The sequence below is a fragment of the Lithobates pipiens genome, unplaced genomic scaffold, assembly GCF_037356315.1.
Source record: "Lithobates pipiens isolate NorthernLeopardFrog02 unplaced genomic scaffold, aLitPip1_a1.2 Scaffold_13, whole genome shotgun sequence".
Classification (NCBI taxonomy): Eukaryota; Metazoa; Chordata; class Amphibia; order Anura; family Ranidae; genus Lithobates; species Lithobates pipiens.
In genome coordinates, this window is record NW_027507718.1 from 131,097,719 (window position 1) to 131,115,184 (window position 17,466).

Below are 17,466 nucleotides of genomic sequence, written 5' to 3' on the forward strand. Positions count from 1 at the left end.
CCTCTTAGTGCAGACCCCCATCAGTATAGAATCCCCCCCTTAATCAAGCCCCCATCAGTATAGCATCTCCCCTTATATAGTTACATAGTTACATAGTTAGTAAGGTTGAATAAAGACACCAGTCCATCCAGCTCAACCTGAGTGAGTGTCTACAATTGTCCCTTTCCCTGTACATTGCACACTCACATCAGTCCCTACCCTCAAGGAGCCCCCCTTCCAAGGTCCCCATTCATATACCAGGGCCAATTTTGGACAGAAGCCAATTAACCTACCTGCATGTCTTTGGATTGTGGGAGGAAACCGGAGTACCCGGAGGAAACCCACGCACAGGGAGAACATGCAAACTCCAGGCAGGTAGTGTAGTGGTTGGGATTTGAACCAGCAACCCTTCTTACTGCTAGGTGAGAGTGCTAACCACTACACCACTGTGCCGCCCATGAATTGCAGACCCCCCATCAGTATAGAACCCCCATCAGTATAGAACCCCCCCTTAGTGTAGACCCCCTCATCAGTTTAGAACCCCCTTAGTGCAGACCCCCCCATCAGTATAGAATCCCCCTTAGTGCAGACCCCCTATCAGTATAGAACCCCTTCTTAGTGCAGACCCCCATCAGTATAGACACCCCTCTCCCCTGCTGCACTTGCCCATCTACATATACAGTAGTAAAGTGTACAGACCTCAGAACAGCATGGATGGATACACACAGTGGTGTGTCCCCCAGACTCCTCCTGTATGGATGTAAACAGAGAGAATGGGAAGGAGGCTTCAGTCCGCTGCGCTGAGGGACTCAGCGCAAGACCTGAAAGGTGCAGATCAGGGCAGTGGGCGATGTTAGTGATGCTGCTATCCACAGGTGTCACCCCTCTGGCGGGTGTCACCCCTCTGGCAGGTGTCACCCGCACCCCCTGCCCCCCCCCCCCATGACACCACTGGCTGTGTGCAAAACCACTGGACAGGGCTGGTAAGTATAACTACTTAACAACCGTGCCATAGACGAATGATGGCTACAGCGCGGCTCGATAACTCTGGGAGGACATACATTGATGTAGTCCCAGAATAGCACTCTGGCGCAACCCCCTGGGGCGTGCACCTGGAAAAATCCGTGACCGGACCCATGCATCAAGGTAAATGGGCGCTGACATTTGACACTTGTAAACGAACCAACGTCATGTCCGGTTCCTCTCTTCCCTTTCTGTACAGATCTGCATGGAGAGGGGAGAGAGGAGAGATCAGATGCTGTTGCAGCTCTGTGGGCTGGATGTGTAGTACCCACAGCGCTGATATGTGGCCACTCCAGCCATTCATCCATCCATGCTCAGCCAGCCATCCATCCATCCATGCTCAGTCAGCCATCCATGCTCAGCCAGCCATCCATCCATCCATGCTAAGCCAGCCATCCATCCATCCATACTCAGCCAGCCATCTATACTCAGCAATACTCATCCATACTCAACCATCCATCCCTAATTAGCAATACTCATCCATGCTCAGCCATCCATCCCTAATCAGTAATACTCATTCATGCTCATCCATACTCAGCAATACTCATTCATCCATCCATGCTCAGCCATCCCATCCACCCCCATCCATATTCAGCCATACCCAGCCACCCCATCCGTACCCAGCCGTACTCAGCCATACCAAGCCATCCCATCCATACCCAGCTATCCCATCCGTACTCAGCCGTACCCAGCCATCCCATCCATACCCAGTTATCCCAGCCATACCCAGCCATCCCATCCATACCCAGCCATACTCAACTGTACCCAGCCATCCCATCTGTACCCAGCCGTACCCACCCGTACTCATGCATGCTCATCTATGCCACATCAGTTCTCATCCATGCCACATCCATGCCACTAGAGTGCCTCAGAAACGTGTAATAGGTAGTCAAATTAGATTTGACATTTATGCCCCTAGAACGCCTGATGGCGATCCCTTCATGTTGGGCCTCTCTATGTGGCCAGGCTGTATAAAAGTCTCACACTTGGTATTGCCATACTCAGGAGGAGTAGGAGAATCTATTTTGGGGTGTAATATTTGGTACGTACATGTTAGAAATATTGTATAATTGGACAACTTTGTGTAAAAAAAATAAATGCGTTTTCATTTTCTTTACACATTTTCCAGAAACTTGTAGAAAAAAATGACACATTCAAAAGACTCATTATGCTTCATAGATTATACGTTGGGTTGTTTTCTTTCCAAAATGGGGTAATTTTTGGGGAGTTTCCATTGTCCTAGTGCTCCAGGGCCTTCAAAATTGTAAAGCTCCATACACACTATCAGATTTTCTGCTGATTTTTGTCTTCAGATTTACCAAAACCTTGTAGTGCAAGAGCCTGTCTGATTGCATACAAATTGAAACTCCTAAGGTTCGACCTCATATTATATGGTTTTGATAAATCTGAAGGAAAAAATCAGCAGAAAATCTGATAGTGTGCATGGGGCTTAAGAGGTAGTCAAGACATGATATGTGTAATTTATGCTCCAAGAACACCTGATGGTGCTCCCTGCATGTTGGGCCTCTGTATGTGGCCACGCTGTGTAAAAGTCTCACACATGTGGTATTGCTGTACCCAGGAGGAGTAGGAGAATGTGTTTTGGGGTGTAATTTGTAGTATGCATATGCTGTGTGTGAGAAATAACCTGCTAATAAAACAATTTTGTGAAAAAAAATCTTGATTTTGCAAAGAACTATGGGAAAAAATTACAACTTCAAAAAACTCACCATGCCTCTTACTAAATACCTTGGAATGTCTACTTTCCAAAAATGGTTATTGGGGGTATTTGTAGTTTCCTGGCTTGCTAGGGTCTCAAGAAATGAGATAGGCCAGTCAGTACTTCAGGTTTGATCAATTTTCAGAGATTGGCACCATAGCTTGTGGACTCTCTAAGTTTCACAAAGACCAAATAATTTACACTGATTTGGGTTATTTTAACCAAAGATATGTAGCAGTATACATTTTGGCCAAAATGTATGAAGAAAAATTACTAAATTGCAAAATTTTATAACGGAAACAAAGAAAAGTGCATTTTTTTTTTACAGAATTTACGACTTTTTTCTTTTATAGCACAAAAAAAACCCCAAAAACCCAGAGGTGATTAAATACCATCAAAAGAAAGCTCTATTTGTTAGAAAAAAGGACAAAAATGTACTATAGGTACAGTGTTGCATGACTGAGTAATTGTCATTTAAAATGTGAGAGCACCGAAAGCTTAAAATTGGTCTGGTTAGTAAGGGGGTTTAGGTGCTCAGTGGTCAAGTGGTTACCCTGTTTGTTATTTTTAACTAAAAAAAACAAGACTTTAGTATCACTTTAAATGTTGTGCAATTAAAACCTCTGTTTTTAACGCAATTTGATAGTGTCATTTGTTCTTTTTTTGTTGGCTTTCTGGTAAGTGTTCTAGGAAATACATGTTTTTTTGTTTATTCTGTGCAAACCCCTTCCATGTGCACCTTTCTTTAAGGTTATAAATTGGGACCAGTGCCCTTTTCATTTAGCAGGCTGGTGATGGTCTCTGTAGACTGTAAAGCAGCTCGCACACTTACCTGTCTGCCAGTGGCCCCCACTGTCTTCTTATAGCTCTTCTGCTACCCTTCTCCAAAGTGCGTAGTTGCTGCCGCCCTATACTTCACCTGGCTCCCTTGGCAGATGCTGAACCATGTGTCGCAGCACACACCCCCGGCTCTCAGATTTGCTACTAGAGCAGGAGGAGCAATATTTAAACCTCTTCGCTTGACTTCTGTCTACTCCTTAGATTATGTCTACTGTCTGCCACCTTCCCTGACCCCTGCTATGTTCATGAATTAGGCTGGCTGGACATGATACAATTTTTGTGTACAATTTTCTTTTAGATTTACCAAAACCATATAATATGAGATCAAACCTAAACACTTTAAATTTGTATACAATCAGGCAGGCCCTTGCACTACATAGTTGAAGGTAACTCTAAAGAAAATTGAATAAGAAAATTGTATAATGTATGGCCAGCTTTACACCTGCTGTTTTCCACCTGGCCTGACCTTTGCTACAAGCCCTGAAATGTCATCTTTCTGCCACTTTTCCTGACTAAACGGTGTCCACAGAGTGCCCGGTCAACTGAAACATCAAGGTTTTTACTTTAGCAGGGGGCTGCTTGTGATGTTATACAGTCAGAGTATATATCTTTGTGTCCTAAGCTAATACCAGTAGACCTGCTTGTGTTAAAGGCACAGAGATACGGGGCAGACACTCCACATACCATCAGAGCTTTTTCAGGGCACATGGAGTCAGGGAATAATGGTCTTTACCCTCTAACTTAGCAGCTCCATTTGAGGCTCTGGCTAGCTCCTTTTCCTATTGCCCTTTAAAGCACTTATGGTCCACATCCAAAATCCAGTTGCTGTCACACACCTGTTATTATACCGATGTGGGAACTGATTTCCTCTCAAGCTAACAGTGCACTTTGGGCTGGCATCCACTCCCCTTCCTGACACTTGATTCTTCTTGCTCTTTATATGGAATCACTCCAATTAAGCTAAAAAAAAAAATATTTGACTATACTCCACTCTCCACCCCTGACGAAGGTGTAAAAAACTGGAAACGTGTTGGGTATTAGGGTACATCACCCACCGGAGAGTTTAAGTGTCATTTTATATTTTATGCTAGTTTGGTTTTTGTGTTTTGTTATGTTTGTTATATGTACATCTTTTAGACGGTACACTTCTTTTTATACTTTCTTACTTATCTAAATTTGTAACCATTGAATAAAATCTTTTTTACATAAATACAGTGTTGGTGGCCTTTCAAAGTCCCAATAAGGGGGTTATTTTTTGTTGTTCTATCTAACCAGGGATGGGACCACCACACTTTTTTCTTGACATGGTGGAAGCCTCTTCTTTTTCTGCTTCTGTTAAAGTGGTTCCAAAGCTAAAACTTTTTTCACCTTAAAGTATAACTAAAGGCAAAACTTTTTTATTTGTTTTGGATAGAGTGGGGAGGGATTAGAGTTCCTGTCAGTTTTTATTGCTGTCTGTGCCCCCTTTAAGGAGATTCACCCTCTCTATGTGTCCTATTTACAATTTTTATTGAAAGTAAAAGAAAACCCCACATTTTGGGTTATCCCCAGAAAAGTAATAGATGAGAAATCTTCCAATAAGGACACTAGTTCTGTTGATCCGGGGGTCCCCAAGAAATTCCATTAAATTGCAGTGATTTCCTCTCACTTCTGTTTGGCTATGGGACAGAAAGTGAAGGGAAATCTCCGGAATGGGACAGAAATGGTGAAAAAAAAAATCTAACAGGGGTTATAACCTTCCCTTGATCTATCCAGAATGAAAATAAAGTTTTTCCCATAGTTCTACTTTTATGCATTCCCTGCATTAATGTACAAAAATGTTTTGCCATTTGCTCTGCCCTCCCCCCACCCCCAAAAACTTACCTCAGTCCTAGATCGATCCAGTGTTGATCACCTCTCTCTGCTCACCCTACACTACACTACACTGAGAGCAGTGGGAGCCCTTGGCTTCAGTCAAATCCTGGGAGCAGAGAGAGGGGGTGGGTCCGATTCGTGCTGTGTGTGTTTATGGATGCATACAGCCCGACTCCGGATTGCATCTGCACGTATGCCTCTAAAACAAGCAGCTTGATATTGGCTCATACAGAGAAGAGGAGGAGCTGAAAGCGCCGGCAGGGGACCGCAGAAGAAGAGGTTTGGGGCTGCTCTGTGCAATACCAGGTGAGTTTATTATTTTATTAAAAAAACCTTTAGAAATGCTTTATCCTAAAAACCACAGCAAAGGCACCTTTAGAAAGGTTTAATAATGGCAGTCTACAAACAGATACTTAAGATAATTGCTGGGCTTTTATTCTCTGCATACATTGTTTTTCTTTTCCTCTGCCTTATATTCAATATGACCATTTTCACTAGGGGCAGATGAGTCTATTGTTTTTTATATGCCTGGAGCTCTGGGTCTGCCTCCTGGAACATGTGACAGTGCACATCATATGAAGGGGAAGGCACTGACGATGTAGCCTTCCTAGGAAGCAGCCGTGAGGCCCTGGTTACATCAATAGTGCCTCACTCAACCAGGAAGTGGAAAAACAGAAACTGTAAATAAAAGCAAAAGATGTTTGTTTAACTAATGAGTGTAATGATTTCATATCAGCATGCAGAGCTGCATTCTGGTGTGAAAGGTCTGCTTTAGATGCCCCGGGACTCCCCTCCTCATTGGCTGAGACAGCAGCACAGCACCATTGGCTCAGTCAGCCCATGAGGAGAGAAAGGCGGTAGGGTAGGCCACAGCTTTGTGTCTGAATGGACACAGGGAGCTGTGACTCGGCTCAGGTGCCCCCATAGCAAGCTGCTTGCTGTGGGGGCACTCAACAGGGAAGAGGAGGATCTGGGCTGCTCTGTGCATAACCACTGCACAGGGCAGGTAAGTAGACATGTTTGTTATTTTCAACAAAACCTTTAACAGACAATGTAAACTGTATGTCAAGCCTAACAATAAACTTCTCTTATTTGCTCCCTTTTGCCGTGTTAAATTTATAATTCAAAGAGTTGTGTCATATCTGTTCCATTACTGCAAAAACCACCCCATTGATCCCACCAGAAATGTTATATCCTGTGCACTCTGTAGTGTTTTCTCAAGCAGTATTATCCAGTCTTTCCTTCTTTTACTAGAGAACAGTCTCCCCCCCCCCCCCCCTTTGTTATGAAGATGAGGAGAGGGGGAAAAGATGAAGGAATAGCCTAGCAAGCAGAAAAGGCTGCCCTTCCATTGTTAGTGGTATATTGTAAGTGCTGCTACTTTTGTACTTATTGTGTGGTCATCAGTGCACCTGCAGACAGTAGTCTGTGTTTTCCTTGGCTAGGTTCTTACTGAGACCAATGAATGAAAAATATTCTTTAGACTGGAATTTAGAAGTTAATTGGCTTAGTTTATTTCTTTCACATATTGGTCCAGCTTGGCACAATGTAGTTATCCATATCTTATACCTGTAGGGCCACTGTAGTAGTCCATGCTTCAAACAGCGCTTACCTGAATCTTTCATGTCCTGCTTGAGCAGCTTCTCCTATGCACAAAGAACATAGGGAGTCACTCACACGGCATTGTTGCCATTTAGAAGATGCCTTGTATTATTTCTATCAATACAAATTGTTTTATAATTGAATGAGGTGTAGAGGAGGAACAGACTTGATGTCATGATCTACCCTATCCAATCGGATAATGCCTTGTATTCATTTTAAAAAATATGATGCATTCTGTAAATGGCGACGATGCACCGTGAGCAACCCTGTGTCGTTATGTAGCCTGGACTACTACAGTGGTTTTAGCATCTCCAGTGGCCCTCCAGATATCCCTGTTATGCACTGTTGCTACAACACTTTCTACAATACTTTAGCTGACTCTCCAGCCTTTCACGCTCACTTCCACCATCACAAAAACCTGTTCTCTCTCATTTTCAAAACCCTACGTTGCTTCTCTGCCATCTGTTGCAGTAGCTGTGAGCTCAATGTCCCTGTAGCTGGGTAGATAGCTTACTGTAAATGTGCGGTGTTTGAACCCAAGTGAGAGTGTGTTTTTTTTTTTATGGTGGTGGTGAACATCAACGGCTGGAGCGTTGGCTGAAATATCATAGCAATGTTCTAGCAACAGGGCAGAACGGGAGTATACTAGCTATGGGAATGTTTCAGACAGGCTCCTGGAGGGGTGTATATGGCCAACAGCAATAGCAGTTACATTATTCAATATTGCTTATAGCAGCATATTTTGTTTTTATCTACTGGTGGTGGCCCTATAGTGCACTGGCATTGTTATTTTGCAAAGGTGAAATAACCCTTTAACTGTTGCAAGAAACCAAGAGAACTTCCCTTTTGGAGTGATTTATTGATAAGAAGGTAAGGTTTACGTTTGCCAGGCTCACTTTAACATCGTGGAAAATAACCAACTACTTATGAAGTTGAAAAGGTGAAGTTCAAATTACACACAAAGCTTGCTCATTTCCCATATCTCTGCTCTTTACAGCTGTGTATTGCATTTCAGATTTATTCTCTTCAGTAAAACCCAGGGTGCTCTTGCAAAGCCATGTTCGCCCTATATTGTATGTCCAAAGTAAAGAATGTATCTAAATTATAGAAAACCTGATTAAAGCTTTTAAACTTAACCATATAATTGCCTCCTAATCCTAAGAGCATTTAGACTATTTGCTGTTTGCATGTGAGTAAATGCATCTTGTTATTGCGCATTATGGTACACTTCATTAAGGCAGTCTATTCATTTTAAATGGATTAATGGTGGGTACCATAAGCCACAAAAAATGGACAAGGCCCTTTTCCCTGTTGCAGCACACTGCAAAACATTGCAGGTACATTAATTGTTAGGCCCCTTTTTACACCAGCGGTCAGACTGTTCATTTTTCAGGTGAACCCGATCTGACCACCCATTGTTCTCTGTGGATGTCAGTGGACATGTGCCTGTTGTCACCTGCCAGAATCCGATCCCATCCGGTCCGCTAAAAGCAGATGTATTGGGATAATATTGCCATCCATCAGGTGCAGTCTGCAGTCCGTTTCCATCTGACCACCCCATGCAGAACAGCAGACTGTGTCCAAGTCTGATCTACATAGCGGAGCAGACAAGGACCTGTAATCCACCTGCTCAGCGAGGATAAGTGGAGAGAACTCCCGTTGAGCAGGCGGATCCACATGGATGGATTCCGCCCTGTGTGAACAGGGCCTTAATTGCATGAAGTGCAAAGATAGCAGTGTCATTGCTCAGAGTGACAGGAGAAGGGGTAATGTGGAGATTAACCACTTCAGCCCCGGAAGATTTGGCTGCTCAATGACCAGGCCATTTTTTGCTATGTGGCACTGAGTAGCTTTAACTGACAATTGTGCGGTCGTGCGACACTGTATCAAAAATAAATTTGATGTCCCTTTTTTCCCATAAATATAGCTTTCTTTTGGTGGTATTTGATCGCCTCTGTGTTTTTTATTTTTTGCGCAATAAACAAAAGAAGAGTGACAATTTTGAAAAAAAAAGAAAAATACTTTTTGCTATAATAAATGTCCCACATTTTTTTTATCAAAAAAATATTTTTTTCCTCAGTTTAGGCCAATATGTATTCATCTACATATTTTTGGTAAAAACAAAATTGCAATAAGCGTATATTGATTGGTTTGCGCAAAAATTATAGCGTCTACAAAATAGGGGATAGATTTATAGCATTTTTTTAAAAATTTTACTAGTAATGGCAGCTATCTGCAATTTTTATCAGGACTGCGATATTACAACAAACACATCGGACACTTTTGACATATTTTTGGGACCATAGACAATTATACAGTGATATAAAAATGCACTGATTACTGTATAAATGTCACTGGCAGGGAAGGGGTTAACATTAGGGGATGATCAAGGGGTTAACGGTGTTCCCTCACTGTGTTCTAACTGTGGGGGGATGGGGCTGTCTATGAGGAGAGAGAGATCGGTGTTCATACATAGTATGAACACACAATCTGTCTCCTCACCCCTGAAAGAATGGGAATTTGTGTGCTTACACACACAGATCCCGGTTCTCGCTCTGTCACGAGCAATCGTGCGAGCCCGCCGGGCACTCACATTGGCTTTGGCCCCTAGTGGCCAAAAGGCGAATCAACATAAGGTAACATCGTTGTACCCAGCCATGCCATTCTGCCACAGTAAAACTGCGGTGGCTGGTCGGCAAGCGGTAAACATATGCATTAAAGTGGTGGAACCAATGTTTACTGTGGCAATAATAAACAATATTACAATCTTGGCAATGTTCCTTACAATGTGACATCGGCTACATGTATTTGTAAAAAGACTGGCTGTTTCCACTATGAAATGTTTACTGACTTAAAGCGTACCCAGGCCCAAAAGCAAAAATGTAATAGATCACAGATTACCAATCCTTTAATGTTGTGACTGCATTCATTTTCTTTTTTTAGGCTTTTTCTCTCTTTATTTTTACCTAGTGATCCGGACAGTGAGTCTTGTATTTTTCAGCATCGTCCTATCTTTTACAGTCAAGAAAGCTGCCATCTTGGCCTCTGTATGATCTGTATTGTCATGGTGCTGCACATGTGATCAGATATGACATTTGATGACTTGACAGTTCAGTTGAGAGCTGACATAAGCACGCAAATAACTAGAATTGATATTATTCAAGGCATACCTTGAATTTAAAGTAGAAGCAAACCCCTGTGTACTTTACAGCAAAAAAGATGCTGCCTTCTTAGCCTCTTTTGGATCTGAAGCTGCCATGGTGCTGCACAAGTGATTAGTTATGACACCAGCCATTTGATAAATAGACAGTTTGGTTGGAAACTGTGAAAGTTTCATGGTATGCCTCTAATATAACTGTTTGGAGAACTGTTAAATTGGTGTGTTCAGTCCTACTTCAAAAGACCAAGCTGTCTAGTAAAACTAGCAGCTAGAGTATTCAGACAAACCATTTAACACTGACAGGGGGCTTACAATGAGCAGCTTTTATTCATTTACAGTATGTAAAACCTTTATCCCAAAAAACTGTTGCTGTTACTATTGATACTGATAAAGTGTCAGCTGGAGTAAGTGTTGGTTCACACTGAGGCTGGATTCAGACCTATGCATTTTTGGTGCTTTTTGCATTTTGCAGATTTGCACTACAGTCCATTTAACATGGTTTCCTATGGAACACTTTCTGTAGTGCAAATCTGAAAAATACAAAAAGCACTAAAAATGCATAGGTGTGAATCCAACCTGAGTCAGCACGACTTGCAGTGTGACTGCCTCTGGCGACCTGGGCACGACCGCTGCGGCGACTTGCAAAATGACTTCTCTATAGAAGTCAATGCAAATCGCCTCAAGTCGCCCCCAAAGTCGTACAGGAACCTTTTTGTTGCTCCGATTAGAACGGTTCCATTGTACAGAATGGGATGTGACTTGTGTGAACCGACCCTAAGGCTTCAATCTGTTATGTAATGCCCATTGGTCATCTAAATCTACTAGTCCATCCAACATCACTCTCTCCAGACAATGCTGCTTTCCATGCTTGCTCCTTCAGAAATACAGGAGCCCCCTAAATGCTCTTTCAGACAGGAGGCCAGGAAGGATGGAAATAATGGGCAGCTGAGCCACGGTTTTACCGGTCGCCTACATTATCTGTCTCAATACAGTTGTACAGATGCCGTGGCCATAAAGCAAAACACAGCGGCCCAGGCATTTTTCATTCAGGGTACAGAGTTTGACAGGCGGTGCTGCCTGTCAAATCCTCACATTAGATTTATCAGGGCCATGCCGCAACCGTGTGCAATGCGCACGATTGGGCATTACGGAGTTAAATCAGACGGTGAAGAGGTGTTATAACCAACATCTCACAAAGAGGTGGAGATACTCATGACATCATTGCTATTGACCCAATATGGCAATGTAGCAATATTTAATGAATGATGTGACAAGCAGCTGTGAGAGAGTGGAGGGGGAGATGTCCCAGCCACAGCTCATTGGCCTGGCACTCACAGCTGACTTGCCATGGGTTTGAACCAAGTCCAAACCTAAGCTCATCCTTACTGTTTAGCTTGTTTTGGGGCTTAGATATGCTTTAATTTACTGTTATACTGATAGAACAAATATCCTTTAGCTATACAGGACATCTACTACTATAAAAAAAAAAATCCAGCATCCATGGTCTACATTTCCTGTTTTGTAATAGATACATACATTGGTTGCAATTTCATTACCTTCATTTAACAATTTGCAATTATTGGTACCTAATGTGAATTGCATTCTGGGACTTTATGTAACGTCATGAAGATATGCACAGGCGACATACAAGGGTGCAGTTATCCACAACCACCAATCAAAAAATTGCCTCTTAATGGCTATGCCTTCAGCAAGCTGAGATCTGCACTTGGCATTTCATTTAAGGTGCCTTACTGAATAAGCAGAAAAACAGAGTAGCACCGGTCCTAATTAGAGCATTTGGAGACGATGATGTGATGAAAGTGAGCTGATAATTAGAGTGTTGGGGAGTGAGAGAGTAGTCGGGGTACTGAGGAACTGTAACATTCAAAATGGATGATAAAGTAAATAAAGAGAATACGATACATGATGTTAGTATAGCTATAAAATTGGCATAGCTGTAAAGTTGCAGTATGAAGAAAGTGAGAAAATAAAAAAAATGGTATAATAAAGGAAAGGAGATGGTAGTCCTAGGGGTAAGGCACTACAATGAATGACAATTTGACAGTAATGATACGGGAAAAGGAGTATAGTAGAAGTCAGAGGAAGGTGTGACAAACAGCAGGTGGTGTGTGAGAGATGAAGGATGAAAGGATGGTGGGGAGCCTGTGACACGATCACTATAAAGCATAAGATGTGTGTGTATACCATAAGGGTACATAATAAGAGAAAACTATTCAGATAGGATCAGGCACTAAGAAAATAGAAAAAAGTGACGCCGTATAAGATAATGATAATAATGTAGATTATATATATATATATATATATATATATATATATATATATATATATATATATATATATCACATATACCAAGCAAACATTTACCCATTTGAACTACTTTGTATCTCCTGCCTCCATTTCCCCATTACAGATTTTTTTCAACCTAATTGCCTTTTTTTTATTATTAAAATCTTTATTTTCTTTATCTTCAGAGATAACCAGCTGCCCCATGATATATCTACATCACACATCCCAAAAGGCAGTCCACAAGATCCTGCGCATGCGCAATTACGACATGGGTTTTCGGTCAGGTCTAGGAGACCTGGCAGAAAGCTGCAGTGTTTCTGCGCATACATGGATCTCGTTTTAAGATGGCACTGCAGGAGCAGAGTGGTGGATGGAGAATCTTACCCATGAAGAAGACAATGCTGGACGTCATGAACTAGTAAGTATGCTTTTTTTGTTTTTTGTACAGGTTCAAGTGTTAAGTATAGTTAATTTAACTTTGGCTAGGTAGGGTGTAGTTCCTCTTTCAGAGCTGCTTATAACAGATGCAGCAGTTCACAGTGCAAAGAGCAAAGCTGATGTTTTAGAACCCAAACACATTCTAGACAAATCAAGACAAAAGTCTTACAGTCTGTTTTCTGTAGAAAGTAGCCCCAGCCTGACCAAACAAGCCTGTCCTCTGCCAGTATACTGTGGAAAAGGTCCCTTTGTCTCTTTGTGGAAGCAGTGCTCCCATACGCCCACTGCTGAGTCAAAGATAGGGCTATCCAATCAGCAGGGAGCTTGAGCTTTACAGACTGGAGAGCTCTTGTTCTGGCTCAGCAGGGGACCTGTTGGACCTCTGCAGAGAAACCGCTCCACATAAAGAGCATGGGTCCCGCTCTGCACAATGCTGGCAGGGGATAGGCTATTCTACTCAAGTTGGAGCTCTGTTCTAAAGAAAACAAACATCGCATTTTGTGTTTTAATGCACCTGAAATGTATTTGGCTGAAAGCACAAGTGGGCTTTGAGTAAAGCAACACCAAAAAATCAATCAAATTCCGGAGTACAAGTTAGCAAACAATGACTTCTGATTGGTGCCTACATCTACATACACTTTGTACATCACCAATCTTCACACAGCATTATGGCATATCCAAATCATTCAGAAATATCCATCCAATCAGAAAAGCTCAAGGAAGAAGATGGGGAAGATGAAAAGCTCAAGGTGAGAAGATAAAATCTATGTATGCATGCACACATTTACATATCTAAGTATTTATTAAAATTATCTTTAAATAACCTGAAATAACTTATTATTAATGAGCATAATTTTATTTTCCTGAGTTCATCTTTTATCGCTTTGACCTGACTTTTATAAATTGGCAGTTATGGTTTACTGTATGTCCACCTTATTACACACTTTACACTACCTTATAAACCAGTTTGCCCCTAATCTGGCCTTCATGGTGTTTTGCCCGTTTCCTATTCAAATAGATATGAGCACTGGAAAGCACATTCATTGATCTGACACTTTACTATTTTAATATCATCCGAGTCAAATAGAGTGGCCCATAATGTTGAGAAATGGGGAACCAGTTGAACATTTCCAACATTGATTCCTTTCCTCCAAATTTTCAATTAGAATTCCCCTGGCAGGATATCCACTGATATAAAAAAAAAAAAAGTGTATACCTTTCTTGCACTAGACAAACTACATTTGTTCATATGGGTGGCTTAAGCTTCAGTGACACTAGTATGGATAAATAAATACGTTATGGAGAAATAAATTAGGTTAGAGAAAGCAGTAGCAGAGCATGAAGGCATAAAACAAAGTATGACAAGCAGAAATTGGCACATTAACAGAACATAATAATGAATGAGTCTGGAAAAAAACAATGAAATAAGTGTCTGGAAAGGGCACAAGAGATGTATTGCTACTGCAAAACTGCATTTTATTCAGGCTCATTTTTTTAGACAATATTAACCAAACCAATATGACAGATTGCACTACACAAATCACAAGTATTGAATATCTAGAACTACATATTTCAAAACATAATATTAATAATAATATTATGTATGCATGTGGACAATTGTGCTTAGAGAATACGTATAACTTTCTAGATAGAAAATATATGACTTGTGGATATGATGGTAAAATATAGACTATTTACAAACGAACATTGAAAATAATAATAATATTGATATGCATGCTTGTGTGTATATTCATTTGTGTGTACAATTGTACCCATAGTATAACAGTATATCTCAAACTCTCTATGTAAGAAATGTGCCTTATATCTATGATGGTAATATGTAGATTATTTACAATATATATATATATATATATATAAATATATAAAAAAATAAGACACATGTTAATACATAATACATATATGTGTGTGCTCCTGTATACCTTTATGACATCTCAGACTTTCTAGATAGGAAATATATGCCCTGTAGCTAGGATGGTGATAAATAATATATACAACTATATACTGAAAACAATATGTGTGTTCAATTGTACCCAAGGTATAACTTATGGTATCTCTTAACTTTCTATAAAGAAATGATGTGTCGTATAAAACTATGATGGTAATATATAGACTATCTACAACCATATATTGAAAAAAAAAAAAAAATATATATATATATATATATATATATATATATATATGTGTGTGTGTGTGTGTGTGCAATTGTACATATACCTTTATGATATCTCCAACTTTATATATAGGAAATATGTACCTTGTAGTCATAGGTGTGCGCAGCCTATTGCATTAGGGTGTGCACCTCAAACACACATGCATGTGAATATATATATTTATATATATATTTATTTATATATAGCAGAAGGGAAATGAACAGTGTCAGTAGAGCAGGGGACGGTGTTATTAGGGTGGAGTTTGGTGTCAGTAGTTTTTTTTTTATTATTTATTTATTTTTACAATTTTTTTATTTATTTTTTATTGGGAGGGGGGGGGGGGGCTTTGGTGAAATATCAGGGGTCTAAACAGACCCCTGATGTCTCATTTTTGAGAGGGAAAGGGACTGAGGATAGAGATTCCCCAATCCCTTTCTCTGCAGCAAAGGAGCAGGGGCAATCTGCACAGCATAGGGTGATTAGGGTGTGCCCAGGCACACCTGGCACATGCCTATGCTTGTAGCTATGGTAATATATAGAGTATTTAGAAATATAGATTGCAAAATATATATATATATATATATATATATATATATATATATATATATATATATATATATATATATATATATACGTGTGCATGTGTGTGTGTGTGTGTACATGTGTGTCCACAGAAAATTCTATGTTATAATAGCAAAATTGGCCCTAGTATATGAATGGGGACCTTGGATTGTGGTCTTTATTCAACCTTACTAACTATGTAACTATGTAACCTTTATGATATACCTATACCCATAGTATACCTGTATGATAGCTCTAACTTTCCAACTTCCTAGGAAATATGTGCCTTGTAGCTATGGTAATATATAGATACCTAGATATAGTACCTATGATGGCAATATATAGTAATAATATGTAAATGATATATATATACACACACATATTTTATATATATATATATATATATATATATATATATATATATATATATATATATATATATATATATATATATATATATATATATATACACACACACATACACAGTATATGTGTGTGTAAATTGGTAAATTGTACCCATGGTAGACCTTTATGATATCTCAAAGTTTCTATATAGAAAATCTGTCCTTGTAGCTATATGTGTGTAATTGAAGGCACTGAAAACCTTTTGTGATAGGTTGTAGTTTGTATATAGGAAAGGTGTGATTTGTATATAGTGTAGTGTAGGGTGATCAGAATGGAGCATGTATGACAGTGTGTAATGTGACAGTGACGCACACTGCTAGGCATGAATGTCCATGTCACCTTAGTGGGGTCTCCTAGAACTGGGGGTCCATTTCTGGGACTTTCCTGTAGGGTGGCATGATAGAGGTAGGTACCACCATGCCTTGATTCTGTATTATAGGAGATAAGTTGGACAAATCAATTGAGTAAGAATGAAAAGCAAACGGTGTAAATGGGGGGAGGGAGTTTTTGGGGATGCTGTAGGTGGGGGTCCCTTGCTTGGTGAATGAATGAATGAGTGTGAGGGGTTGAGCTGAGTGCTGGTCCATGGATGATGGGACAGAGGTAGGTAGGTCGGGCTCACCCTTGTGCATGCCTGTATAGCGGTCCTTGAGCACGGTGAGCTCATAGATCTTGCCGAACTGCTCGAAGAGAGGCTTGAGGTCCTTCTCCTCCAGGTTACGAGGGATCTGCCCCACGAACAATTTGATGGCGTCCAGGTCCTTCATGCTGTCTGATTGCTGAGCAGGGGGCTCGGGGCCGCTCATGGGGCAGGCTCGGGGCTGCTGCTGCGGGGGATGCTGCTGCTGTTGCCTCCTCGCCTCTCTCTCCGTCAGTCTGGCCATCTCCAGCCCCTCGGTAGGCTGGATCAATCACACAGGCAGAGCTCTCAGCTGGAAACTGAGCCCCGGCAGCAGCATCAGCACCGCTCAGCGCTGCTCGCGGGCGAACCCTGCTGGCCGCTCACGGCTGCTACACCTTTCCAATTGGAGAAAGGGGTGTGGAGCTGTGAGTGGGAGGGTGACAATGGGAGACACTGGATCTCTACATCACAAATGGATCGAGACACCTACACTACATGTACACATCACATATCACTGTGCTGGCAACTGATCCATTCATTCTTAGCTATACAAGTAATCATGTGACTACAGGCATGAAATGATGTCTTAGGGTGGTGGTGAAAGTCTTCATAATGGTGGAGACATACATGCTTCAGTTTTATAATCCGATGATCAAATCAGCAAACGATCATATAGCCATAACCTCCCTTCTGATCGATTTAGACTCAATTTAGATCACATTTGATCCAATTGGGTCAATCAGCCAAGGAGGAAAATCATCAATTGCGTTGCATTGATTGGCAG

The 17,466-nt window shown here is 41.0% G+C and overlaps 1 protein-coding gene across 2 annotated transcripts in view; it reads right to left on the bottom strand.

Moving 5' to 3' along the window:
- Window positions 1–17,006, bottom strand: part of CELF5 (CUGBP Elav-like family member 5) — a 216,448-nt gene extending 199,442 nt beyond the window's left edge. The window contains exon 1 of one of the 2 annotated variants that reach the window (XM_077475581.1): window positions 16,683–17,006. In XM_077475581.1, coding sequence (XP_077331707.1) covers window positions 16,683–16,944 — 262 coding nt within the window. In that variant the 5' untranslated portion in view covers window positions 16,945–17,006. The remainder of the gene's footprint in view (window positions 1–16,682) is intronic. The other variant, XM_077475580.1, reaches the window with a different exon arrangement.
- Between the last annotated feature and the right edge of the window lie 460 nt (window positions 17,007–17,466).